Source organism: Zea mays, chromosome 5 (assembly GCF_902167145.1).
Source record: "Zea mays cultivar B73 chromosome 5, Zm-B73-REFERENCE-NAM-5.0, whole genome shotgun sequence".
In the NCBI taxonomy this organism is placed as follows: domain Eukaryota; kingdom Viridiplantae; phylum Streptophyta; class Magnoliopsida; order Poales; family Poaceae; genus Zea; species Zea mays.
Window position 1 is genome coordinate 213,786,001 of NC_050100.1, and position 27,373 is coordinate 213,813,373.

At 49.6% G+C, this 27,373-nt stretch overlaps 1 protein-coding gene across 1 annotated transcript; it reads right to left on the reverse strand.

Annotated features, from left to right (window-relative positions):
• Nucleotides 1-194: 194 nt before the first annotated feature.
• Nucleotides 195-27,373, reverse strand: LOC103627697 (dynamin-2A). Its single transcript, XM_008647997.2, has 22 exons — nucleotides 27,038-27,373; nucleotides 26,894-26,944; nucleotides 26,693-26,813; nucleotides 26,474-26,578; nucleotides 26,008-26,069; nucleotides 25,336-25,453; nucleotides 24,900-25,245; nucleotides 16,746-16,893; nucleotides 16,542-16,643; nucleotides 16,336-16,455; nucleotides 16,050-16,133; nucleotides 15,816-15,943; nucleotides 15,159-15,246; nucleotides 14,907-15,045; nucleotides 14,500-14,576; nucleotides 14,293-14,349; nucleotides 13,597-13,735; nucleotides 13,360-13,511; nucleotides 12,606-12,719; nucleotides 12,459-12,526; nucleotides 1,159-1,325; nucleotides 195-891 (listed from the first exon to the last, which is right to left on the reverse strand). The coding sequence occupies exons 1-22, from the start codon at nucleotides 27,194-27,196 to the stop codon at nucleotides 671-673; spliced, it is 2,766 nt and encodes a 921-aa protein (XP_008646219.1). The 5' UTR covers nucleotides 27,197-27,373; the 3' UTR covers nucleotides 195-670.

A 27,373-nucleotide genomic window follows, 5' to 3' on the forward strand; every position in this document is an offset into this window, starting at 1 on the left:
GCAACATAAAACAACAAATCTTGGTCCGCCTTTGATACAGCTTTCTTAATCATATATATAGTAAACTAGGAAACAGTGAAGCGAGATCACCTGCTCTTGCGTCCGAAGAATCGCAATCGAAGCTACACAAAATATTATGCCACAGTTCAGATGCCCCATTACCCACATAGAGCCCAATATGAACATGTGGGCCGTATCAACAAGCATGTGTGTACTCCAGCCCAATAATGAATTGTACAATATAATCATACAGCAGTATGGCACAACCACTGAACATGTGGTTCAGTCTAAAAGAATGGGAAGAACAACGATACATGACTGTGTGTAAAGAATACATTTGCCAGTTTGATGGGGAGACTTACAGAAGAAGCGTACAAAACCAAAATTAACTGATCCGTGGCAACAAAATCCCACTGGCAATGAGGATCCAAAAGATCAAATACACCAAAACGATCGGGAAATGACAATCATCAATGACCTATATGATTCTAATTTTCTATAAACAACTTTGGTTCTCTTGATACACACCGTCCATCCAAATCTTCCAGTAAGCTTTCCGTTCTCCGGTCCCATATGTTTTCTTCCACCAATAACCAGTATCAGTAGAGGATGAGAACCTGGCAAGAGCATATGATGATGATTGGTCACAGGTAATGATCAATCAACATACTTAGTATCTCCCCCCATTTGGTGGTGCCGGTGGCAACCGGTTAGGTGTGCGTCGGCTGCCAGAGTTGGCATCCCCGTTTTCATGGCGCCGGCCTCGACTGTCAGCACTTTTTGACCTTGTCTCATGCTGTGAACTGGACCGGTCAACAGAGCCATTTGTTGCTGAGTCGAAGGCAGACTTCCAATCCTCACCAGAGTGGCCAGGAGACCGGGGGCTACCCTCTGCAAGTACATTTATGTCCACACGAGGTTAGGCTCCTCAATTAATACCCAAAAGGCAAAAAAAAAAAAAAACTACAATAAATGGAAAGTACAACTGGTCCACATATTTACAACAAGCAATATCGATCTAGGTATCTAACTAGTTAGCTGGGGTTCTAGAAACTGCACGTGAACTTATGAACTAAGCATCATACTGTTACTAGCTCATTATACTACACATTTGTGGACTACAATGAAAAATGTTCTTGTTTGAAGTATAGAACTTACCAGCTCCAGAACTATCGTTCCCATATGAAGCTGCTCTATTGTCATGAATGCTGAGTTGGCGAGTGAGCTTTGACAAGAGGGATGATTGTTTTTGGTATTTTTCCCGCCTACGTTTAGCATTGTGGTCCTCTTGGAGTAGCTCTTCGATCTTTGCATTGCTTTGTGCACTAGAAGTGAGAAAATGTAATTGACTCAGCAATGAATTATTAAGATGAAATAACACTGGAACAAAACATTTTCTTCTAAGTACTTTAAAATACTAGTAACACCTTTCAACAGTCACCATACAGGAGCACGAAGTGCAACAAAAGGAAAAGGTGAAGTGCACAAGTAAAAGAAGACTGCAGTTTTAACAGACTTCTGGAACAAACAACAAGAAGAATACTTCTGGAACAAAGTTTGCAAATATTCAAAAGAGTGAATATTCATCTACAATCAGATCCAGAGGGATTAGGGGTTTATGGAACAAGATTGACATTGAAGATTGAACTTAGCAGATGTGGTTCAAGATATGTAGTTAGGCAGTTGAAAGTTGAATTTCAATTCAATTTGCATAAAAACACTAGCCTTAAGCAAACAAGGGCACATTGTGAGTGAAAAGAAGCAAACAAATGATAAAGCAGCATGAGAAATACTAGAAATATACTATGCCTGCACGTATGTGATGCATACAAGTTGTAATTGTAAGAATACCAAAGACGTAAGTGTTAAAGTGTGAGAAACAGTTAATGACATATCAGTTTGCAGAACTCAAGCATGAATAGAGGCACTACTTGTTAGACTAATTGTGTGTGTGCACTATGGGCCTAGAGACCAGCCCATTAAGGGTAGACTGTATGTAATACTTGTAATACGGTAGCCCATCTATCAATTAGGGTTTTCATTCACTCCAACATGGCATCAGAGCATTTCTTCTTCCCCTCTCCTCCCCTAGCTGCCGCTGCTAGGGAGTACAGATTGGTGGCCGTCAGGGGCAAAGGGGTGGGCCATGAGGATGGTGGCCCAGGGGACGCTCCATGTGGCCCGGCCTGGGGTGGACCTTCACCTGCCCACCCCAGCCCCAGCCGTGAGCCGGCTCACCTAAAGATGCCCGACCTAGGGTATCCTCTCAGCCCACTCCCCTCTGCGCCACCGGCACCTCTGCCACTGCTCCTGCCTCTACCACCACACTCAACTCCCTCCTAGAACCCATGCCCTGGTGGGTGAGATCAGCCATATGTTACTAGCTCGTTCAGCACGATGACCCTAACCCCTCCCGCCATCACCAACTGGGTTACCGACTTCGGCGCCTCCTACCACACCACTCCGGATGTCGGTATACTCTCCCCTTCCCACCTACCTCTTCCATCTCACCCTTCTTCTATCATTGTGAGCGGAATATTCTCCCAATCACCTTTGTAGGTGATTCAGTCCTTCCCAAGCCCTTTCATCTCCGCAATGTTCCTGCCGCCCCGCCATATCATTCAAAGCCATCTATTCGTTTGCCAGTTACCAATAACTCTTGCTCTAATGAGTTTCATCCTTTTGACTTGTCTGTGAAGGATCTCGCTACCCATAGCCTCCTCGTCAGATGCGATAGCTCTAGACCCCTATACACCCTGCGACCATTCCTCAACCTACCGCTTTCGCTACACCACCGACCTCGTCCTCGCCACAGCCACACACCCTGACTACTACCACTACATCCAGCAATTGGCATCGTCGACTGATCATCCTAGCCCTGACGTGTTGTCCAAGTTGTGTAGTAGTTCAATCATCTCTTGTACTAGGGGCACTTCTGAGCATCTATGTGATGCATGTCAGCTAGGTCGTCATGTTCGACTTTCTTTTCCTAGCTCCTCTCAGGATGTGCATATTTTTTCTCATACACAATGATTTGTGGACCTCTCCTATTCTCAGTGTTTCGGGTTATAAGTACTACCTATTGGTTCTTGATGATTGCTCTCATTATTCGTGGGCTTCCCTGTGCTTGAAATATGATACGTTTCTGACTCTCCTGCAGGTCTTCGGTTGGGTTTCCACTCAGTTTGGTCACACCATTAAGACCGTCCAATGTGACAATGGTCAGGAGTTCGATAACTCTCGGTCGTTCTCCTCCTCCTATGGTGTACAGCTCTGGATGTCCTGCCCTCACACTTCCTCCTAGAATGGTAAGGTTGAGCGTCTGATACACACTAATAACATCTTGCGCTCCTTGCTCTTCCAGGTTTCTGTTCTTGCTTGCTACTAGGTTGAGAGCCTCCACAACGCCACCTACCTACTTAATCGCCTTCCCTACCAAGGCGATTAGCGCACCCACACCCCACACTTTACTCTCTTTGGCACCCCTCCATCCTACGACCATCTTTGTGTCTGCATGTGCATGCTACCCTAATCTTTCTGCCACCGCTCCCCATAAGCTTGCCCCGCACTCTTCCCTCTAATCATTGTGTCTTCCTTGGTTACTCCCCTGATTACAAGGCGTACCAGTGCCTTAATCTTACCACTCATCGTCTTTTGATCTCCCATCACGTTGTTTTCGCCAAGACGAACTTCACATTCTCGTCACCCTCGAGCTCCACCATCGATTGCACCGTCAAGTTAGACTTTGTTCTTCAAACTGACCCTATGGCACCCTCTGCTCAACCACCTCTGTTTTTCCACCTGCAGGTTTCCCTATGTTGCTCCCGCATGCACCACCAATGCCCTCATGGCCCTTGTGCACCCCCCAGGGTTGTCTTGCCGTCCCCAATCGACATGTGTGCCTCCTTGACGGATCCTGTCGGGCCAACGACAACCCTGCTGGTCACCTCCTCAATGCCCTCGCCGACCCTGGCCCCTCCCCGCTCCACTGACCCTATGCATGTCTAATTGTCTATCAACGACGTGCACAGGCGGGTGTCCCGCCCCGCTGCTAGGTTGATCCAACAGTGCACCGACCTCCTCTTCTTCACCACTCACCAGGACCCTAAACACGCCCACACAATGGTGACTTGGTAGGCCGTTGGAGTTCTTCACCTCTTGGTCGTCTTGTCCTCTCTGTGACATCCTCTCCGCCGATCTCCCCCGTGCCGTTTCCGTTCATAGCGTCCTCGCTCATCCTCACTTATGTCGCGCTATGGAAGAAGAGTATCAAGCCCTCCTTGCCAACATACCTAGGACTTGGTGCCCCATCCTCCAGGTGGCAATATGGTGATTGACAAGTGGGTGTGAACACATAAGCGAAAGGCGAATGATTCTTTGGACCGGTACCATGTTCACTGGGTTCTTCAGGGCTTCACTCAGCGTCGTAAAGTTGACTGTGAGACGTTCAGTCCAGCGGTGAAGCTTGCTATCGTCCATGTCGTTCTCTCACTGACCCTCTCCCACTCTTGGATGGTTCATCAGTTAGACGTCAAGAAAGTGTTTCTCCATGGGACTCTAACAGAGGTCGTCTATTGCAGCCAGCATGTCAGCTTTGTTGACCCTGTAGGACTACACACCCTACCATGGTCTACAAACTCAACAAGTTCGTCTATGACCTAAAGCAGGCCCCAAGAGCTCGGTACAGCAGGTTTGCCACTTAGTTGCTCTCATTGGGATTTGTTGAAGCTAGACAGTTCTATGTTCATCTACTTATGTGGCAGTGACACCGTGTACCTCCTCCTGTATGTTGATGACATTATGCACATTGCCTCTTCTTCAAGTCTCTTGCACCGGATCATTACACAATGAGTTTACGATGAAGGATTTGGGTTGTACACCCTAGATATCGTAGAGCATGCTGACATGCTAGACTACATGACTTACCCCAATAGACACGCAGGCAAAGCTCTCTGGTGATGGTACCTCTGTCAGCAACCCTATTGCCTACCGAAGTCTTGCTAACGCTCTTCAGTATCTCACCTCCATCAAGCCCGACATTGCGTATGGGTCCAACAGGTTTGTCCCTACATGCACAATCCCTGGGAACCGCACCTGGGCGCGGTTAAGTGGATCATCAGATACCTTTAAGATATTGTCGGCTATGATGGAATAAGTCATGTGTGGAGGACAGTCCGCAGTCCGCACAGCATCTCTGCTGCAGGACAGCAGCAACGCAGCAGCTTTTGACTGCAAGGACTGCGGCAGACAGCAAGGACTGCGGCAGGCAGCACAGCAGCAGTCTTTTGACTGCAAGGACAGCCTGCAAGCATCTCCAATGATGGAATAAGTCATGTGTGGAGGACAGTCCGCAGTCCGCACAGCATCTCTGCTGCAGGACAGCAGCAACGCAGCAGCTTTTGACTGCAAGGACTGCGGCAGACAGCAAGGACTGCGGCAGGCAGCACAGCAGCAGTCTTTTGACTGCAAGGACAGCCTGCAAGCATCTCCTTTCAGTTTCAGCTTTTGGAGGACAGCAGCTTGCTGCAGTTTGCAGTTTTTCCTTTTTGACTAGAGTACAACAGCACCTAGTGGTTAGTGCAGTTTGTAGGACAGCATATTCGCAACTCTAGGAAGCATATGCTGCAGCCCCTTGGGCTATAAATATGTATCCCGACCCTTAGACGGGTATGGCATTGTGTAGTGTTTGAAGAAATAAACAGAAAATTGCCCCAACTCATAGTGTCATCCTCTGATGAGAGTTAGAGTCCCTCTACTTACAATTGGTATCAGAGCCAAACTATCCTGCAGCCTAAACATCTCGTGCTCATCCCCGTCCCGTGCCTCTCCCCACACTCAGTCGGTAGCAAGAGCTCCAACTGTTCCTTCCTCCCCTGCTCAGACGAGCAGCCTTTCGTCTGAGACAGCCTCTTCCACACGCAACGACCCCTCACTAGCCCACCATGTCCCTACGCTCGGCCACTTCGAGTGCGCGGCGCCAGCAGGAGGCCGAGGTCGCCGCGGCACAAGAACGCGAGCGAGCAGCAGCAGCGGCTGCAGCGACAGCGGCGAGGGCAGCACGGTTGGCGGCGGCGGAACTGGCAGCGGCGAGAGCGGAAGTAGAAGCAGCGGAGGCGGCGGATGCTGCACGTGCGGCGGCAACAGAGCTCGAGGTTCTGCGCGGCAGTAGAGCTGGTAGCTCTGCTTCTGTCGACGACAACACCGACGACGAGCTCAGGCTGGCGAGGGAAGCAGCGCGAGAGCAGGCGGCACAGTGGGCAGCCGCGCATCCCCATGGGGGCGCGCGTGGCGGCAGCCCGGATAGGCGCCGACACGCTGACGGCGCTCCAGGCGGGGGCGCACGCGGCGGCAGCCCAGACGGGCGTAGACGCGCCGGCGGTGCTCCCGGCGGCGGCGACCGAGTCGACGGAGATCGCGGCCTCTACAGGCGGCGCGGTTCTCCCTCCCCGGATCGGTACCATGGTCGTCGCATGGCCCAAGCCATTGTCAGGGACATCGGTCCCGGCGGTGGGTGGCCTACCCTCACCAAGACCAACTACGTCGAGTGGGCCGCGGTGATGAGGGTACGGCTCCAGGTTCGCCACATGTGGGAAGCAGTTCGTTACGACGACGTCGACTACCACGAGGATCGGCGGGCGCTGGATGCTCTCATTGCTGCAGTCCCGCCCGAGATGCAGTTTTCGCTTTCCCAGAAGCGGACTGCCAAGGAGGCCTGGGACGCCATCGCTGCGACCCGCATCGGCAGCGATCGTGCCCGCAAGACCACACTGCAGGCACTTCGCAAGGAGTGGGAGAACCTGGCCTTCAAGCCAGGTGAGGATGTTGATGACTTTGCTCTCCGCCTCAACACTCTGTTGCAGAAGATGGTGCAGTTCGGCGACGACACCTACGATGAGGAGAGAGCTGTTGAGAAGCTCTTCCGTTGCATCCCCGAGAAGTACAGGCAGATTGCTCGCTCGATCGAGTCTCTGCTAGACCTCTCCACGATGACGATCGAAGAGGCGATTGGTCGCCTCAAGGTGGTCGACGGCGACGAACCACAGGCTCTCTCTGGGCCTATCACTATCGGCGGGAAGCTACATCTCACTCGGGAGCAGTGGGAGGCCTGCCAGGGTGACAAGAAGCAGGGGGAGTCCTCCTCGACACGAGGCCGCAAACGCGGCAAGCCACGCAAGGCGCGTGGAGGCGCCCAGGCCGGGGCGCGAGGACATGCTGAGGGTGGTGCACGTGGAGGTGCCCAAGGCGGCGCCGTCGGCAACAAGAAGCCGGCACGAGACGACGGCTGCCACAACTGCGGCAAGCTTGGCCACTGGGCCAGGGATTGTCGGCAGCCACGACGTGGCCAGGCCAACGTCGCACAGGCGGAGGCGGAGGAGGAGGCCCTGCTCCTGGCACATGCAAGCATCGAGCCATCTCCAGCGGCACCGGCCGCAGCGGCACTCCTCCACCTTGATGAGTCGAAAGCACGCGCTTTCCTCGGCGACGGCTCCAACAAGGACATGATCGAAGGATGGTGCCTCGACACCGGCGCCACTCATCACATGATCGGCCGACGGGAGTTCTTCACCGAGCTTGACTCTAGCGTCCGAGGCTCCGTCAAGTTTGGGGACGCCTCCGGCGTAGAGATCAAGGGCGCCGGCTCAGTCGTCTTCACCGCCGCGTCTGGTGAGCACAGGCTGCTCACCGGAGTCTACTACATCCCCGCGTTGAGGAACTCTATCATCAGCTTGGGACAGCTGGATGAGAACGGTTCGCGCGTGGAGGTCGAGCACGGAGTCATGAGGATCTGGGATCCCTCTCGTCGCCTTCTTGCCAAGGTACGCAGGAGTGCAAATCGGCTTTACATCCTCAATGTGAAGGTGGCACAACCTTGCTGCCTTGCTGCTCGTCGAGACGACGGGGCATGGCAGTGGCACGAGCGCTTCGGGCACCTTAACTTCGAAGCCCTGAAGCGGCTCAGCGCCAAGGAGATGGTACGAGGCCTGCCGTGCCTTGACCATGTGGAGCAATTCTGCGATGTCTGCGTGTTGACAAAGCAGAGACGACTCCCCTTTCCCCAGCAGTCGAGCTTCCGAGCCAAGGAGAGGCTCGAGCTCGTGCATGGGGACTTGTGTGGCCCGGTGACACCAGCCACACCAGGAGGACGACGCTACTTCTTGCTGCTCGTCGACGATCTCTCCCGCTACATGTGGGTGATGATCCTTGGCAGCAAGGGAGAGGCTGCAAACGCCATCAGGCGTGTGCAGGTCGCTGCGGAGGCGGAGTGCGGCCGCAAGCTGCGCGTGCTGCGCACCGACAACGGCGGCGAATTCACGGCGGCTGAGTTCGCATCGTACTGCGCGGATGAGGGCGTTCAGCGTCACTACTCCGCGCCGTACAGCCCGCAGCAGAACGGCGTCGTCGAGCGGCGCAACCAGACGGTTGTGGGGATGGCTCGGGCTCTCCTCAAGCAGAGAGGAATGCCAGCTGTCTTCTGGGGAGAGGCGGTGGTGACAGCGGTTTACATCCTCAACCGCTCGCCCACCAAGGCTCTCAACGGGATGACACCGTACAAGGCTTGGCATGGGCGCAAGCCGGCGGTCTCTCACCTACGGGTCTTCGGCTGCCTCGCGTTCACCAAGGAGCTTGGCCACATCAGCAAGCTCGACGATAGGAGCACCCCGGGGGTGTTCATTGGCTACGCGGAGGGCTCGAAGGCCTACCGCATCCTTGACCCAAGAACACAGCGTGTGCGCACGGCGCGCGACGTAGTGTTCGACGAAGGGCGAGGATGGGCGTGGGACAAGGCGGTGGACGACGGCACGACTCCGACGTACGACTTCACCATCGAGTACGTCCACTTTGAGGGAGCTGGGGGAGTAGGCAACTCTTCTCCGAGCAGGTCTACCCCAGCCCCCAAGTCTCCACCGACTCCAGCGCCACACTCTCCAGCTCCTGCTACAACGAGCTCTTCGCCACCACGTACTCCAGCACCGACGATACCCTCTCCGGGAACGTCCTCTCCGACACCAGCTCGTGTCGAGCACGACCCAGTGGAGCTCGTGACCCCTCTGTCCCGCGACGAGGAGCGCGTCGACGCGTGCTACGACGGCGAGCCGTTGCGGTATCGAAGGGTGGAGGGCCTTCTCATCGACCCGTCGGTGCCAGGCCCTGCATCTCGCATTCTGGCAGGAGAGTTGCATCTTGCATGCGACGATGGTGAGCCTCGGTCTTTCGCGGAGGCCGAGCAACATGCGGCTTGGCGTGCCGCGATGCAGTCGGAGATGGACGCGGTTGAGACGAACCGCACTTGGGAGCTCGCTGATCTCCCTCATGGTCATCGCGCGATCACCCTTAAGTGGGTGTTCAAACTGAAGAGGGATGAAGCCGGCGCCATCGTCAAGCATAAGGCTCGCTTGGTGGCACGCGGTTTCTTGCAGCAGGAGGGGATCGACTTCAACGATGCCTTCGCCCCTGTAGCACGGATGGAATCCGTGCGACTCCTCCTTGCGCTGGCAGCCCTGGAGGGCTGGCATGTTCATCACATGGATGTCAAGTCGGCGTTTCTTAACGGCGACTTAAAGGAGGAGGTCTATGTACACCAGCCGCCAGGTTTTGCGATCCCTGGCAAGGAGGGCAAGGTGTTGCGCCTGCGCAAGGCTCTCTACGGCTTGCGACAGGCACCAAGGGCGTGGAATGCCAAGCTGGATTCCACGCTCAAGAGGATGGGCTTCATGCCAATCCCGCACGAGGCGGCCATCTATCGGCGGGGCAATGGAGATAATGCCCTGCTGGTGGGTGTCTACGTCGACGACTTGGTGATCACCGGCGCCAAGGATGCAGAGGTGGCAGCGTTCAAGGAAGAGATGAAGGCCACCTTCCAAATGAGTGACCTGGGGCATCTCTCCTTCTACCTGGGGATTGAGGTGCACCAGGGAGACTCCGGGATCACACTTCGCCAGACCGCCTATGCCAGGCGCATTGTTGAGCTGGCTGGGCTCACCGACTGCAACCCAGCTCTCACTCCGATGGAGGAGAGGCTGAAGCTGAGTCGCGACAGCACGACGGAGGAGGTGGATGCTACTCAGTACCGGCGTCTTGTGGGGAGCCTTCGCTACCTCGTCCACACACGACCTGACTTGGCATACTCCGTCGGCTACGTTAGTCGGTTCTTGCAGCGACCGACGACGGAGCATGAGCAGGCTGTGAAGAGGATCATCCGCTATGTTGCGGGGACTCTCGACCACGGTCTCTACTACCCGAGGTGCCCTGGGGAGGCACACCTTGTCGGGTACAGCGACAGCGACCACGCCGGCGACATCGACACTAGCAAGAGCACAAGCGGGATCCTCTTCTTCCTCGGCAAGTGCCTCATTAGCTGGCAGTCGGTCAAGCAGCAGGTGGTGGCCATGTCCAGCTGCGAGGCCGAGTACATAGCGGCGTCCACTGCTTCGACTCAGGCGCTCTGGCTGGCTCGACTGCTCGGTGATCTCCTCGGGAGAGACACTGGAGCGGTGGAACTCAGGGTGGACAGCCAGTCCGCTCTGGCATTGGCCAAGAACCCCGTGTTCCATGAACGGAGCAAGCACATCCGGCTGAGATACCACTTCATCCGAGACTGCTTGGCAGAAGGGAGCATCAAGGCGCGCTACATCAACACCAAGGATCAGCTTGCAGACCTGCTCACCAAGCCCCTTGGGAAGATTAAGTTTGTTGAGCTTTGCTCCAGGTCCGGAATGGCTCAACTTTCCCACAAGGCGACACACAAGACTTAGGGGGAGAATGATGGAATAAGTCATGTGTGGAGGACAGTCCGCAGTCCGCACAGCATCTCTGCTGCAGGACAGCAGCAACGCAGCAGCTTTTGACTGCAAGGACTGCGGCAGACAGCAAGGACTGCGGCAGGCAGCACAGCAGCAGTCTTTTGACTGCAAGGACAGCCTGCAAGCATCTCCAATGATGGAATAAGTCATGTGTGGAGGACAGTCCGCAGTCCGCACAGCATCTCTGCTGCAGGACAGCAGCAACGCAGCAGCTTTTGACTGCAAGGACTGCGGCAGACAGCAAGGACTGCGGCAGGCAGCACAGCAGCAGTCTTTTGACTGCAAGGACAGCCTGCAAGCATCTCCTTTCAGTTTCAGCTTTTGGAGGACAGCAGCTTGCTGCAGTTTGCAGTTTTTCCTTTTTGACTAGAGTACAACAGCACCTAGTGGTTAGTGCAGTTTGTAGGACAGCATATTCGCAACTCTAGGAAGCATATGTTGCAGCCCCTTGGGCTATAAATATGTATCCCGACCCTTAGACGGGTATGGCATTGTGTAGTGTTTGAAGAAATAAACAGAAAATTGCCCCAACTCATAGTGTCATCCTCTGATGAGAGTTAGAGTCCCTCTACTTACAGGCTATAGGCTTCTTCAGTGCTCCCCCAGACCCCCACACTTGATTTAGTTGTCTACACCGATGTTGGTCGGGTGCCTGGACACCTGCCGATCCACCTCTGGTTATGCGGTGTTTCTTAGGGACAACACCATCTCTTGGTCCTCTAAGCATCAGCATGTGGCCTCCCGCTTCAGTGCTAAGGCTGAGTACCAGACTTCCGCTAATAGGGTGGCTGAGGTGAGTTGGTTGCGCCAACTCCTCCTGGAGTTTCACAGCCCCTCTCTAGGAGTACAATTGTCTACTGCAACACCAGTGCATGAAACATGTTGAGATCGATCTTCACTTTGTTCGTGAGCGTGTTGTTGTCACGAACGTTCATGTTCATCACGTCCCAATGAGCTCGCAGTTTGCCGACATCTTCAATAAGGGTCTTCCCTCCTCATTGTTCTCAGACTTTCGGTCCAGTCTCAACATTTGTCGTGGCTAGAGTTTTGACTGTGTGGGTGTTAGACTACTTATGTGTGTGTGCTATGAGCCTAGAGCCCAGCCCGTTAGGAGTAGACTATCTAATACTTGTAATACTGCAACTCATCTATCAATTAGGGTTTTCATTCATTCCAACACTTCTATCAATTTCCGCATTTCTTAGAATGTAATATGCAAAGCACCCAACTAACAAGATCACAAGTACTTCACATAGCCAGGAACCACAAAAAATCTATTTAGTTTGGTGCAGTTCCATCTAGATCGTATAGCCTTGTCTTTTTATATGACATAATTTTGTCAAGGCATTCATGTAAATTTGTTGACGCTTTTCAAGCTTTGCATTTGTATAATATATTCTCTCATCTGCATTCATGGTTAATACCTCACTAATTGTTCTCTCTCATGTTTCTAAGCTAAATACGGGTAGCATGGTAATTATCTATTTTCTTTCTCTTGGTTCCAAGCCCTTATTAATCTTTATGCCCATCCCAAAAATGTGTCTTATACTTTGAAGGCGGGTCATTACAATTTCCAATGAACCAAGGGGAAAAGGAGTGTGAGCTCATTCAAGAAGGATAACTGTCCCTATTTATTTTCATAGAATAACTACCAACCTTATTGAGTTGTACAGTTTGTTTAGCATATCTTCTTTTGATTTCTCCACTTGGCAAAGTACAATAGCCTGGTCATGCAAAAGACAAAAGAACGTTACTCCACAAATCACAAGGTTCAAAGAATCAACTGAAGCTACGAGTACAAACCTTTGGAACATTTGCAGCCAAACTGTTCAAAACAGCTTCAACATAACCACGGACTTCTTGAGACATCCATCGAAGTTCTTCTTCAGGATCAGCAGGCCTCCGAGCCATTGTATCCTTAAACAGAAAAGAGTTGTAGAATGAAGAGTAAAATAAGTGATCTTGTGTTTGGATACATTTAAATGAAAACATGCTTTAGCCTTTAGGTAAGATAAAAACAATAGATATTCTTTAGTGGATAGCAAGAAATGACAATTGTCCAGTTGGTAGGTGGCCTGCAAAATGACTTAAACTCCCTTGACCACACCTTTCCTTTGTGCTCTTGCCCACATATTTTCTTTTACCCACCCAACATTAGTCAATCCAACTTGACGTGTGCGCTTCGGAAAGTCATTATTGAGTTGCATGCACCAACCAGTTCAACCCAAAAACTTAAACTGATAAGGAGAAGTAGCTCCCTCCGATCTCAGACGTGAAAAAGGATTAAGCAACAATTATTTTATTTAATTGCGCTAACTAGGATTCAAACTCGAGAACTTTAGTTCAACCCAAAAGTTTAAGCTGATGGGGAGAGATGGGCAATACACTTATATTCCAACAGTCATAAGCAGGTAGGTTCAACTGCGCTTGCAAAGGTTCACATAGGCTAGATGAACGACCTTTGCATTGGCCAAGGTGACGATTCTGCTAAGGCTAAAAGGTCCACCAAAATATACATGTACTGAGACACAAGTGACAAGTCAAGGCCAGAGCTTACAAGGGATCCATCTGAACGGCTTTGTCTCATAGGACCATCTTCAGTGGGACCCTTAACAGAGCCCCCTCTGCTTTGAATAACACCTTTTATCTTCTTGATCCATTCAATTTTGTCAGCCATACTCTCAGCCTTCAATATAACGGCACTGTGAGCTGCAGACATGAAATAGGCATTTATAGCAACAAAAAAATAGTGAAAAGGGATCCCCCCCCCCAAATAATGTATACATGAAACAACCTTTTAAGACAGTTTTGTAGGAAACCCTGTTAGTAATCTTAAAAACAAGACTTGGGCCTTTCTCTTGTCCATTTGCCTTCTTCGAATCCTTAGAACTCTTCGATATCTCTTCCTCCTCTATCTCTTCCAGGTTACATTCCTAAATAACACAGCAGATAATTTTATTAGAAACAGATTGTATCACGTTTCCCACAGCTGTGTACATGTCATCACTCAGTTCAGAAATGAATTCCAACTTTCCGAAATGAAAGAAACCATTTAATGTGGCTGGAAGTATACCACCTCCTTTTCAAAGTTATATGTAACTACAATAAACAGTTAGCTTCTGCTGATAATATAGACAACATATTAAAAAAAACTCGACCTGCAGGGGTAAGACAGCCCTGGATATTGTATTAATAAGGTTGTGGCCAGCAGGTCGTGCAAAACAATGTTTTACACTGCAAACTGCACTGTTTACAGAGTGGGGTTTGAAATAGGAGATGATATAAGGCTGCTGGAGTTAGCCTGCATGTCGAGAAAACCTGGTTGTAGAAACAATTTTCCTATTTGTCATGAAACTATTTCGGAAAATATAGTTGGTACAAAATGATGGTGAAAGGTTTAAACTGGGGAACATGTTAATGTCCAAAGGGGCATTTATCAATCAGCGATTGTACTATCCAGAACATAAGTAAGATTGACATATAAGCGAACCTCCAGGACAATGACACCTCGAAAATGTCTCTCCTCTTGCTTCTTAGTGTATCCAAGCTGGACGAGAGAAAAGGACTATATTAAATCATGTAAGCCATCTCAAATAAAAAAGGTAATAAAGATCAGCAAAAAATGTAAGAACAATTATCAAAAGATAGCATTAAGAATAATCACGATTGCAGGAAATCATGAAGTAGATTTATTAACCTTCCCACTCTTCTCGTTTAGAACAAACCACCTTTTACTCCATTCATTATTTTTTGCACTTTTCTTCAAAAGGTAACCTGGTGAAAAATGAAGCTGATTGAAGTTCACTGGCTTCGCACAGTTGGAAAACAAATAATACAAAATATGGCTAGTAACACATTACACATAAATCTGAATGCAAGCATTCTATACAAGTAGTAAAAGGTTACATAAGAGTTATGAATAAGTAAACAATTAACCAAATATATTAAATTCTTATAAAAAAATGGTTCATTCATTATAATAAACCAAAATTGACAAGGCAACAAAATTTTAGAAAACCTGAAGTGTTCTAGTACAGTACATAGGAAAAAACACTGCCAAATTGCTACGAGAAAACATGGTGGTTATTCCACCCTATCTCATACCTGCAGTTATTTCGCCGCCAGGCCCAGCAACCTGCAAATTTGGTCCCTCTTTTGTATCATTATCTTGCTTATTGGATTTATCCTTCATTGATTTCAGGTTACCACCAGCTTCATCGGATCCAGTTTGAGGGCTTGAAGCCTAATTAATGAATAAGAATGTTAGCAGCCACAAAAAACTAATACGAAGAGTCTAGCGGTCACTTTTTTAGTACACAGATTTGTGCGTCCTGAGAAAAGAGACAGAAGTCAAACCCGGTTCATCTTGGATAGCTCTGCATCTTGTCCTTTCTTAGATGATCTGTTATTTTTCAACTCATCCTCACGGCGCTGTCTTTCCATTCTGCAAAACCATACGAAGACATATGTATATACTGAATGATGCATTCACATGATCATACAAATGCTGTAAAGGCCCCAGTTAGAAAATCATTTATCCATTTGAAGTACGTGAGCAGACATTAATGAAATGAGGGACACAGAAATGGAACTTCAGTTATACAATTTACTAGCGCATCATTTCATGGAGAGAAGTGAAATACTCAAGCCTTCTGGCTATTAGAATTTAGGCGGACAATGCTATTTAGGCTATGTTTGGATACTCTAGTATTCGCCGCAATACACATGGTTTGAGGAGGATTGGGGTGTAAATTAGTTTAATTTACACCCAATCCCCCTCAACCCATGTGTATTGGGGTCAAAATACTAGAGCACCCAAACAAGCCCTTAGGGTTTTTTGTGCTGGCAAGATTTTTATGACAAAACAAATCAAGAATAGGAAAGAGAAGGATTGCTATATGAAATTTATACGATACATAATGACATAAATCAGGTAAAACAGATTATTTGCTTAAACTTGCATTACAGCATATTTAATAAAATAGGCGAGATATTTGTTCAAAGAGTACTGACCTCCTCTGTACTAATCGGATGAAGTGTTGTGGAGGAACAAAAGCTCGCTCCATATCAACAAGTGCAACCACCATCTTTTTTGCATCACTTTTGAAAGCATCTAATGCATTAGATGCAATTGCAATGACCTTAACAAAGGAATGTCATGTTCAGATATTAGGCTTAACATGAATCCTAAACACAAGTAGAAAAAAGAAGGGAAAAGATGGTTACAGGAAAAGAGCAAAGTCATACCTCCCGCTTGAATGGAGGGTATCTTCCTAGTCCTGGTGTAGCATTTGCAGCAGCATTTACTATGTCTAACAAAACTCGGTGTACCTAGTGTGTTGATAAACACAATAATTAGTTGGCATGTCAGAAACTACAAAATCGTTAAATATTCGTGGAAGTGTGATAGCCTAAAGGTACAAAACATATCATAACTGTTAAGCTTATTTCACCCAAATACAGAGAGAAAAAACAGATCTAGACAAGTAGGTAGCTTTAACTGTATGTGTGAATTCTATCAATTAAAACATACCTCTTCAACACAGAGTCGTGATGGCTCCTTGGCCATTTCAAGAACTCCTTTTATTAAGGAACGTAAACCCTTCTCTGGAGATATCAAATAGGGTTGATAGCCATCCGCTTCCAACACAATCTATAATAAGAAGAGAATTGCATTCACTATAGGCAAAAATAATTGCACAATCTATAATTAAATGTAGAACAGCTTTTGAAAATTACCCTCTTCACGTTGTTCAAATCAAAATGCCTGTCCAATGGAAGTTGTTTGATCCTATCTGGGAACTTGCCCTCAAAACTTGCAACTATTTTCCAACCGGACCCCTTTGAGTGAAAACAGTACAGCAATCTAGTAATCAGTTATTCATTTCATTTGGCAACATCTTAGATATAACCAGAAAGCCACTAACAGAGCTCATCACTAACCTCACCAGAAGTAATGTGAGCAAGAAATTTATCTTCAAATTCTCGACATAGCTCCAGAGCAACTGCTCTTGTTCCTTCAGCACTTTGTACCATCTGTTCTCCTAGCCTTGCAAGTTCATCTTGCACTATCTGGGATTTACCCTGAAGTCTGAAATCGAAGCAGGGTGTATGCAATTTAAGCATTATAAGCTAATATGAACTCAGCTGGTAGATATAATAGGTTATTCATAAAAGTTGCATAGTTCATTGGCTCAGTGAATAATAGAAATTGAACTATACTTTTGAGGGCAATTGTCAAATTGACATTTTAGTAGTCAAGTAGAAGTTGTCGATGCATCACTTCTTCACATGGCATTCCTCTTAACATTGTTGGTACCGTGACTACAACAAAGCCTTCTAAAAACTCGACCTGCGGGGGATAAGACAGCCACCGGGTATTTTTTAAGAAGAAGACTGTTGGGGGCCTCCTTCTCTGCCGAAGGTCCTCAGGACCAAGAAATCGTCTACAACCAAAAGGGCTGGATGCCGAAGCTCCAGCAGATGTGTGTAAAATGCCAAAGGTACGTAGCTTCGGCCCAAGACGGTTACGAAGGTCAAGCACGTTGTCGAGCCAAAGATTAAAAGACCCTTGAGTCCCTGATGTTTGTATTAAGATAATGTGTACATATCAGGGTCATAAATGTACTTTTGTTTAGGTTGCGTCCCTTGCATATAAATAGATGAACAGTACCCCCGTACTGTTCACGGATTGGGATTGTACTCTCGCTTTCACCTTCGAGCAAGCCGAAGGTATATATATATATATATATATATATATATATATATATATATATATATATATATATATATATATATATATCATGTATTACTTTGTCAACACATGATACAGACTTTAATGATTATTTAATAGCCGATATGATATACATAATTATCATGATGTTACATTTGTAAATACATTCTTATATTTGTGAATGAAGAAGACTTGTTCTTCATAACCTTTGTTCGAGAATCATCAAGCCTGAAAGGATCTGATGCTTCGAAGGACGAAGGTCCTTTACATTTAACATTTGTGTTGCCTTGTTTTGTGATTCAGTAATCGAAAACAAGAGAACAACAAAGACCTTCTCACACAGGTCGAGAAAACCCCGAACCCCTACCCCACCCATACATAATGGCTCCGAAGCCCATGTGAGAACGACCACGACCGGGGCTGAGCCTTAGACCTGTGCTTTGTCATGGGACAGAAGAGGGGATTTTTTAAACCACAGACTGAAATTTGCTCCCACGGGGAGTCGAACCCAGGGCCTGAGGAGTGCTACTCAGACCACCTAGCCAACTCAGCTAGAGGCCCTTTCGCACAACAAAGTCTTTTAGTTCCAAGCAAGTTGGGGTTGGCTAGAATTGAAACCCAAGACAAGCCACAATCAAGGTTTAGGCATGTGGATAGTTGTTTTTCATGCGCTCCTATTCAAGGCTAAATCTTTGGGTACATTTCATCCTTCCAAGTCTTCTTTTAGTCCATCTTTCACATGTCAACTTTGTCCTTCCCCTACCTCTCTTCTCATTACTATTTGTCTATGTTTCACAAGCTTATTTTTGTCGTCTTAGGATCCCACTACGCACTAGTGCCTCAGAAGCTCTATTGAATATGTCAAAACCATCACAACCAGTGTTGGACAAGCTTTTGTTCAATTGGTGCTACCCCTAGCCTATCGTGTATATCACAGTTTTGGAGTCAAAGCCTTCTTGTATAAAAATAGAAAAAATAAGGCGCAACTTCACCAACCTTTCTTTGATCTATGGCTAACATCTTCATCAATATCTATGTCTCTTTGTACAATTAATCCTAAATACCGAAAAGTATCCTTCATGGGCACTACTTAACCTTCCAAACTAACATCTCCTTTCTCATGTGTAGTAGTGTCGAACTCACACCTCATATACTCAGATTTTAGTTCTACTTAGTCTAAAACCTTTGGACTCTAGAGTCTCTTGCCACAACTCCAATTTCCTATTTACTTCATCCCGACTTTCATCAACTCGCACTACATCATCCACGAAAAGCATACACCAAGGGATATCCACATGTATATCCCTTGTGACCTCATCCATCACCAATGTCAAAAATGCAAGGGCTCAAAGCTACCCTTGATGTAGTCCTATTCTAATCCAGAAGTAATTTGGGCCTCCGTCACTTGTTTGAACACTAGTCACAACAATGTTGTACATATCCTTAATGAGCTCAAAATACTTCATTGGAACTTTATGTTTGCTCAAAGCCCACCACATTATATTCCTTGTTATTTTATCATACGCCTTCTCCAAATCAATGAAAACCGTGTTGTGGCAGTAACTACAACACAAAAATGTGGCAGGATCATTGAGTTGACGCATGTAGATTTTATTTGTATTTAACCAGAAGGTCGGTACAGGCAAGAACATTTGCAACCATACAATTCTAAAATGTTTTGTCATATGAGAATTAACTTAGCCTTCAAAGGTTTTTTATTGACTGATAGAAGAAAGGGGAAAGGCCTAGAGAATCTAACCTAGATCAGTTAGATATTCATCTAAGATGCGAAAATGCCAACACCACTGCACAAATATAAAACAAACATGTTTAATCTACATCAACATAATCTAGTAGCAATGAAATGAGTGGTATCGATCATTCTCCTTTCTATAAATGAAGTTGTCATGTTCGGGCGCGTCTACACAAGGCGCCACAGGACTCGTGATGTACGTCGAGCGCAGGAACGGGAAGCGCGACACGCAAGGGACGTACAGGGAGCAAACACAATCAGTGGCTAGGAGGAAAAATAGGATTTTGTTATTATCTGTTAGTTCCTAAAATAGGGGAGTTTGTTCAGTAAATTAGTTGGGCCATAGGCCATATATATACCGTGAGACCGGATGGTAGAAAGCAATCAAGAATATTGACATCTCTATTCTATCTTCTTCCTGTCTACTCAAAGCCGGCGATCAGGGCAAACCCAGCCTGATCGACGAGGACGGCTAGGGGGCATAACCCAGCCGGCGACAACGGACCACGACTACGACCTCCGTAGTCGGGGACCTGCTCACTTGGGCATTACAGCCCTTGACAACCTGGTATCACGATCCAGGGCTTCCTCCTCACGCCGCTCTCCGATTCTGCCATCAGCCGCCACGCCACCCTCACCACCAGCCACCACGCCGTCTTCACCTACTTCCTCCGCGGCATCATACTCCGTCGAGATGGGCGACTCCGATGAACTCAAAACCACCGTGGCTGCTTTAGCTGCCATCGTGAAGTCATTGCAGTCCACTGCCGAGGCCAATACCAGGGCGATCGCAGATCTGGTGGCCCAGCAGACGACGTCTTCCAACAACAGCAGGCCGCCCTTCGGCGAACCCCACACTGATCGTCCCCCACGATTCCAGAAATTGGACTTTCCCCGCTTCGATGGCAAGTCCGATCCAATGCTCTTCATCAACAAATGTGAATCATATTTCCGTCAACAACGCATCATGGCCGAAGAACGGGTGTGGATGGCTTCCTATAACCTGGAGGACGTTGCACAACTATGGTACATGCAACTCCAGGAGGATGAGCATGGCACACCAACATGGGAGCGTTTCAAGGAGATGCTGAATCTACGGTTCGGGCCCCCACTGCGGTCCGCCCCCTTGTTCGAGCTCGCCGAGTGCCGTCGCACGGGGACCGTCGAGGAATTCTCCAATAGGTTCCAAGCTCTATTGCCTCGCGCTAGGCACCTCAGCGACGAACAGAGGGTCCAACTCTACACGGGTGGCCTGCTTCCGCCTCTCAGTCATCAAGTGCGGGTACACAATCCAGCGTCTCTGGCAGCGGCCATGAGTCTGGCACGCCAGCTGGAGCTCGTCGAGTTGGACCGACTGAGCCAGGCGTCTTCCAAGGCGGCACCGCGTGCTATACTGCCAACACCATCACAACGTCCGGCGCCGTTCCCAGCGATCACGTTGCCCACGGCCCCGGGGCCCCCTGCGAAGCCACTCGCGCTCCCTGCGCCACCTGTTCCGGGAGTGGGCAGCCAAGTCAAACGCCTGTCCACGGAGGAGCAGGCCGAACGTCGTCGACTTGGGCTCTGTTACAACTGTGATCAGCCTTATACACGAGGCCACAACCGGGTTTGCCGCCGGATATTTTATATCGGTGGCGTGGAGTTTGCTGAGGAGGAAATGACGGACGAGGCCCCCGTGTTCTCTTTACACGCGGTCGTCGGTGCACCGGCTAGCAGCACCATCCAGCTGTGTGTACGGGTGGGCGCTGCGGACTTCATCGCACTCGTCGACACGGGATCCACGCACAACTTCATTGGAGAAGAGGCCGCACGGCGCGCAGGCCTACCCATCGAGCCGTACCCGCGTCTCACGGCCACGGTGGCAAACGGGGAGCGCATCGCTTGCCCGGGCGTCATTCGGCAGGCAGCGGTCCTCATCGACAATCGCGCCTTCAACGTCGACCTATACGTCATGCCCTTAGCAGGCTACGACGTGGTGTTGGGCACGCACTGGATGGCCACCTTGGGTGACATCGTGTGGAACATGGCCGCCCGCACCATGACATTCAAGCAGGCCGGCCAGGACATATGTTGGCATGGCGTCGCGACACCAACCACGCCGCATCTACACGTCACCGAGACAACTGAGCCCTTGCTGCAAGGGGTGCTCTCATCGTTCTCCGACGTCTTCGCCGAGCCGACCAATCTACCACCAGACCGGGGCCGCACCCACCGCATTGTGCTCAAGCCGGGCGCTGGTCCTGTGGCCGTCCGGCCCTATCGGTATCCAGCTGCTCACAAGGACGAGTTGGAAAGACAATGTTCCGCCATGATCGAGCAGGGAATTGTGCGGCGCAGTGACTCGGCCTTCTCCTCGCCGGTCCTCCTCGTCAAGAAGGCCGATGGTTCGTGGCGGTTCTGCGTGGACTACCGCGCTCTCAACGCGCTCACGATCAAGGACGCTTTTCAAATACCGGTCGTCGACGAGCTGTTGGACGAACTCCATGGTGCCAAGTTCTTCTCCAAGCTTGACTTGCGTTCCGGGTACCATCAGGTGCGCATGCGGCCGGACGACATCCATAAGACGGCATTCCGCACCCATGACGGACTATATGAGTTCCTCGTCATGCCATTCGGCCTCTGCAACGCCCCGGCCACATTTCAAGCACTCATGAACGACGTATTGCGGCCTTTCCTTCGTCAATTTGTACTTGTTTTCTTTGATGACATCCTCATATACAGCAAGTCTTGGGCGGATCACCTTCGCCATCTCCGCGCGGTCCTCAGCACGCTGCGCCAGCACGTCCTCTTCGTCAAGCGTTCTAAGTGTGCGTTCGGAGTTTCCTCCGTCGCGTACCTGGGACACACCATATCAGTGGAGGGCGTGGCCATGGATACCGCCAAGGTGCAGGCCATCCAGGACTGGCCGGTCCCTCGCTCGGCGCGCGCAGTGCGCGGCTTCCTCGGCCTCGCGGGATACTACCGAAAATTCATTCACAACTACGGCATCATCGCGGCGCCACTTACTGTCCTCCTCAAGGAGGGATTTGCGTGGGATGACAAGGCGGCCTCGGCCTTTACCGCGCTCAAGGACGCCGTCACAACGGCACCGGTGCTTGCCATGCCGGACTTCGCCAAGCCGTTCGTCGTCGAGTGCGACGCGTCGTCCCACGGGTTTGGTGCCGTCCTCATTCAGGAGGGACATCCCGTGGCATTCTTCAGCCGACCTGTGGCGCCCCGGCACCGAGCATTGGCGGCCTACGAGCGCGAGCTCATCGGCTTGGTGCAGGCGGTGCGCCACTGGCGGCCGTACCTATGGGGCCGCCGCTTCAGCGTCAAGACGGACCACTACAGCTTGAAGTATTTGCTGGACCAGCGCCTAGCCACCATTCCCCAACATCATTGGGTCGGCAAGCTGCTGGGCTTCGATTTCTCCGTTGAATACAAGCCAGGCGCAACAAATGCTGTCGCGGATGCTTTGTCCAGGCGTGACACAGTAGAGGGAGAGCTGCTCGCCATGTCCACTCCACGGTTTGACTTCATCGACCAACTCCGGCAGGCCCAGCTCGAGGATCCGACCCTCGTAGATCTCCATACCGCGATCACTTCAGGGGACCGAGCAGCACCCTGGTCCATCGTCGACGGCATGGTGCAATTCGCAGGGCGCCTGTACATTCCTCCTACCTCCCCGCTATTACAGGAGATCCTGGGGGCAGTCCATGAGGATGGTCATGAGGGGGTCCAACGTACCCTCCACCGGCTCCGACGTGATTTTCATTTTCCTCAAATGAAGCAATTGGTGCAAGAGCAAGTACGTCAATGCAGTGTCTGTCAACGTTACAAGTCGGAGCATGTGCACCCAGCAGGGCTCCTCCTACCGCTCCCAGTGCCCAATGGAGTGTGGACGGATATTGCGCTTGATTTTGTGGAGGCTCTTCCCCGGGTCCGTGGCAAGTCAGTGATTCTCACTGTGGTGGATCGGTTCAGCAAATATTGTCATTTCATTCCACTGGCACACCCTTATTCAGCTGAATCAGTTGCCCAGGCCTTCTTCAACGACATTGTTCGTCTTCACGGTGTCCCCCAATCCATGGTCTCCGATCGTGACACGGTTTTCACATCCATTTTCTGGCAAGAACTCATGCGCTTGATGGGCACTAAGCTGCGGATGACAACAGCATTTCATCCTCAGTCTGATGGGCAGTCCGAGTCGGCCAACCGCGTCATCCTCATGTATCTACGTTGTCTTACGGGGGACAGACCGCGGGATTGGCTCAGATGGCTGCCGTGGGCGGAGTATCTGTTCAATACGGCCTATCAAACTTCGCTGAAAGATACTCCGTTCAGGGTGGTTTATGGGCGCGATCCGCCGACCATCCGGTCATACGAGCCGGGAGACACCAGGGTGCCAGCCGTCGCAAAGAATATGGAGGAACGCGCAGAATTTTTGGCAGACATGCGCCATCGCCTGGAACAAGCTCAAACATTTCAGAAGCGGCACTATGACCGTGGGCACCGACCGATTCACTATAAGGTGGGCGATTGGGCGCTGCTTCGTCTACGACAACGTGCTGCATCATCCCTTCCACAAGCGGTCAGTGGCAAGCTCAAGCCGCGGTTCTTCGGGCCGTGTCGCGTCGTCGAACTCATCAACGAAGTTGCAGTACGTCTGGAGCTCCCACCTCGTGCCCGCATCCACAATGTCTTTCATGTCGGGCTCTTGAAGAAGTTCCAGGGCACGCCGCCTAGCGAGCCGCCACAACTTCCCTTACTGCATCATGGCGCCATCGATCCAGAACCTGAGCGTGTTGTTCGCTACCGGCTCGCTCGCGGGGTCCCTCAAGCCCTCATCCAGTGGAAGGGAGCTTCGTCGGCGTCAGCCACCTGGGAGGACGTCGGGCCGCTACGCGCCAAGTTCCCTCAGTTCCAGCTCGAGGACGAGCTGGTTCTAGACGGGGAGGGAGATGTCATGTTCGGGCGCGTCTACACAAGGCGCCACAGGACTCGTGATGTACGTCGAGCGCAGGAACGGGAAGCGCGACACGCAAGGGACGTACAGGGAGCAAACACAATCAGTGGCTAGGAGGAAAAATAGGATTTTGTTATTATCTGTTAGTTCCTAAAATAGGGGAGTTTGTTCAGTAAATTAGTTGGGCCATAGGCCATATATATACCGTGAGACCGGATGGTAGAAAGCAATCAAGAATATTGACATCTCTATTCTATCTTCTTCCTGTCTACTCAAAGCCGGCGATCAGGGCAAACCCAGCCTGATCGACGAGGACGGCTAGGGGGCATAACCCAGCCGGCGACAACGGACCACGACTACGACCTCCGTAGTCGGGGACCTGCTCACTTGGGCATTACAGCCCTTGACAGAAGTGTATTTGGAATTCTTTATATTTCAAAGACCATCATTGAAATTTGTAGACATCAAAGAAGAGGATGTGCTTTCAGTTTCACATTTGTTCACATATATATATCAACGGTTTGACAATCATGGTCAGTAATTGACCTAAATGTCCTTAACCAATGAACTTTTTCCTTTATTTTCTTTTGGTTCATCTTGGGTCACATAGAGTTACAATGCCTTTAAAAGTAAAGCACAGGATGATCAGCATTGTATGCATACCCGGTCAACAAATTTGGCAGACGAACTTTCATCCGTTTACGTATCTGCTTAGCGATGGTATCCACGAGAGCAATTCTTCCCAGCTTACTCTGAGGTGCACCAGTTAGGATAGATTTAAGGGTCTCAGCCTCAGCTCGCCAAGCTGTTTCCAGTGAATTATCAGACCCAACTGATCCTGATTGAGCAGATGCAATTGAGACAGACTGCCCAATTAGAGCAACCCACTCAATATCAGCTGCTGCTCGTGGGGCACCCTTATTGGACAAAATGGACTGAACACAAGAAACGGTTTTTGCATCTGCAGCTGCCTGATCGATTTTGCTTAAGACACCTATTGTTCTAGTTCCTACAACAGTTAAACAAGAGGAAATATCAATTGGTATTGAGAGAGTGGCTATGCTGTTGTGAAGGACATGAGTGAATTAGAGTGACAGACCATCTGGATCAATGTCCTTTGCTAGTCTAAGAGCTCGAGAAGATGCAACATCAGCCGCTTGCATTGCTGGTATCACAACAATCAATAGTGCATCATTGTGCCCAGCATATTCACTGATCTGAAATTAGTAAAGTAGTAGCCATTATAAAACATAACCGAGAAGACCCAACAATTGTAAGTCTTGCTGTGTGCCCTGGGCACGAGTGTGAGCACGTGTTTCCATAAAAGCCAAACAACAAAAGACACATAAGTGGAAACAACAAATATTACTGCTTTTGTGGACACTTAATTAGTAGCAGAACTAGACTATGAGTTGAGCAGGGGGCAGCACTTAAAAAATGTATGAATTACATAAATGGGAGGTGGCCATTTTGATGCTTAAGCTGTGTTTTCAGCTACTGGTCAACACTCTCTCATCGGCTAAATACATGAGTTAAAGCAACACCAAAGTTTCTTGGAGAAAAACATTAGTTTTTCTATGGTTACATAACAGTCTCTATAATTTGAAAGGATTGGTTCCCCCCAGTTATTGTTTATCACTTCCTCTATTCCATTCAATATTATTCCAATTACATTATTGAATAATTATACCATCAATTATTCTAGCGAGTGCCCAAACCTTCCTGAGTAGTTGATGACTAATGACAAAAGCATTGAAAAAAAAGTACTCACTGTTGAATCATCCATAACTCGTTGGTCTATGCCAGGTAAATCAATCAATTTCAACGGAGGAGCTGGACAAGCAGACAAAAAAGATACCACAATGTGAATGCAATACCTCAGAAAAAACAGAACAAAGTAAACAGAAGCATCTAATGCATGTCATGTATATAGTTATCAGATACTAAGCTCATTCAGTGTAAGGTTATTACATTTCAGCAGAGAAATACACTATCCTACGATAAAAATAGCATATCACAACGTCTCATTAAGAATCATATCATCATATCGTTTCAGCACTAAATGTAACACAGAAGGTAGAAGACGTTAATGTTAATGTTCTACAACTAGAAGAAAAAGTTAGAAAACGTTCTGGATCTTTGGCAACATTGCCCCTAAAGCATGCCCAATTATCCAGCTTGTTATGAATTAGCAACATTACCCAATTACAAGAGAAAAGTACAATCCAAAAACAAACCTGTACTTGTCCGCAACTTAAGGTAAATCTCATCGCTTCGGCTTCTCCCAGATCCACTGGATGCCCCTTTGCTAAGCCTATCCTGCAGTGAATGCCGGAGTGCACCTGGAGGCCACACCACACAAAAAAAAACAAAAAAAAAAACGGCCACCAAACTCAGTAAAACGACCAACCGCGCCCATTGCCAGATCTAACTATGCGAGGTGAGATCTCACTCACTTGCCGACACCTGCTGGGACTTGCTGTCGATCTGTAGGACGATGGACTTGCTGCTGAGCCCTGGATCCCTCGCCAGGTCGACGACTATCGGCGCCCGCGTCGCGCCGTTTTCCCCCGTGGGCTGCAACACCACAGCAATCACAGTATCACGTAAGCGAATGCTCACAGCAGAAGAAAACCAGTTAAGCGTGACGCACTCACCAGCACAGGGTGGCCGATGAGGCTGTTCAGCACAGCCGACTTGCCAGCTCCCTGCACGGAACGGGAGCAGAACGGATTGAGTCAGATCGGAAAGCGAGGGAGGCGAGAGGGGTCGAGCTCGAGCAGCGGCCGGTGAGCACTTACGACGTTGCCGAGCGCGACGGCGTTGAGAAAGGTGGAGGGGCGGCGCGAGGCGGTCTCGTCGGACGGGTCATCGTCCGCAAGGAGCGAGGCGGCCTGCCGCATGGACTCGGAGAGCTGGACGAGCTCGTCGATTGCTTCCATGGCTGCCGACGACGACATGGCCGCAGGGATCTCGAGGCCGGTCGGGGGAGATCTCGGGGTGGTGAGCTGGGGGGTTGGGGAGGTACGGGTGCGGAACTGCGGACTGCGGAGAAATTGGAGGCGCACTGGCGTGGCGGACTCGTGGATTCCGCGAGGCGAGCCGGGGTTTGTTTTGAGAGCCGAGACGGGCAGTCG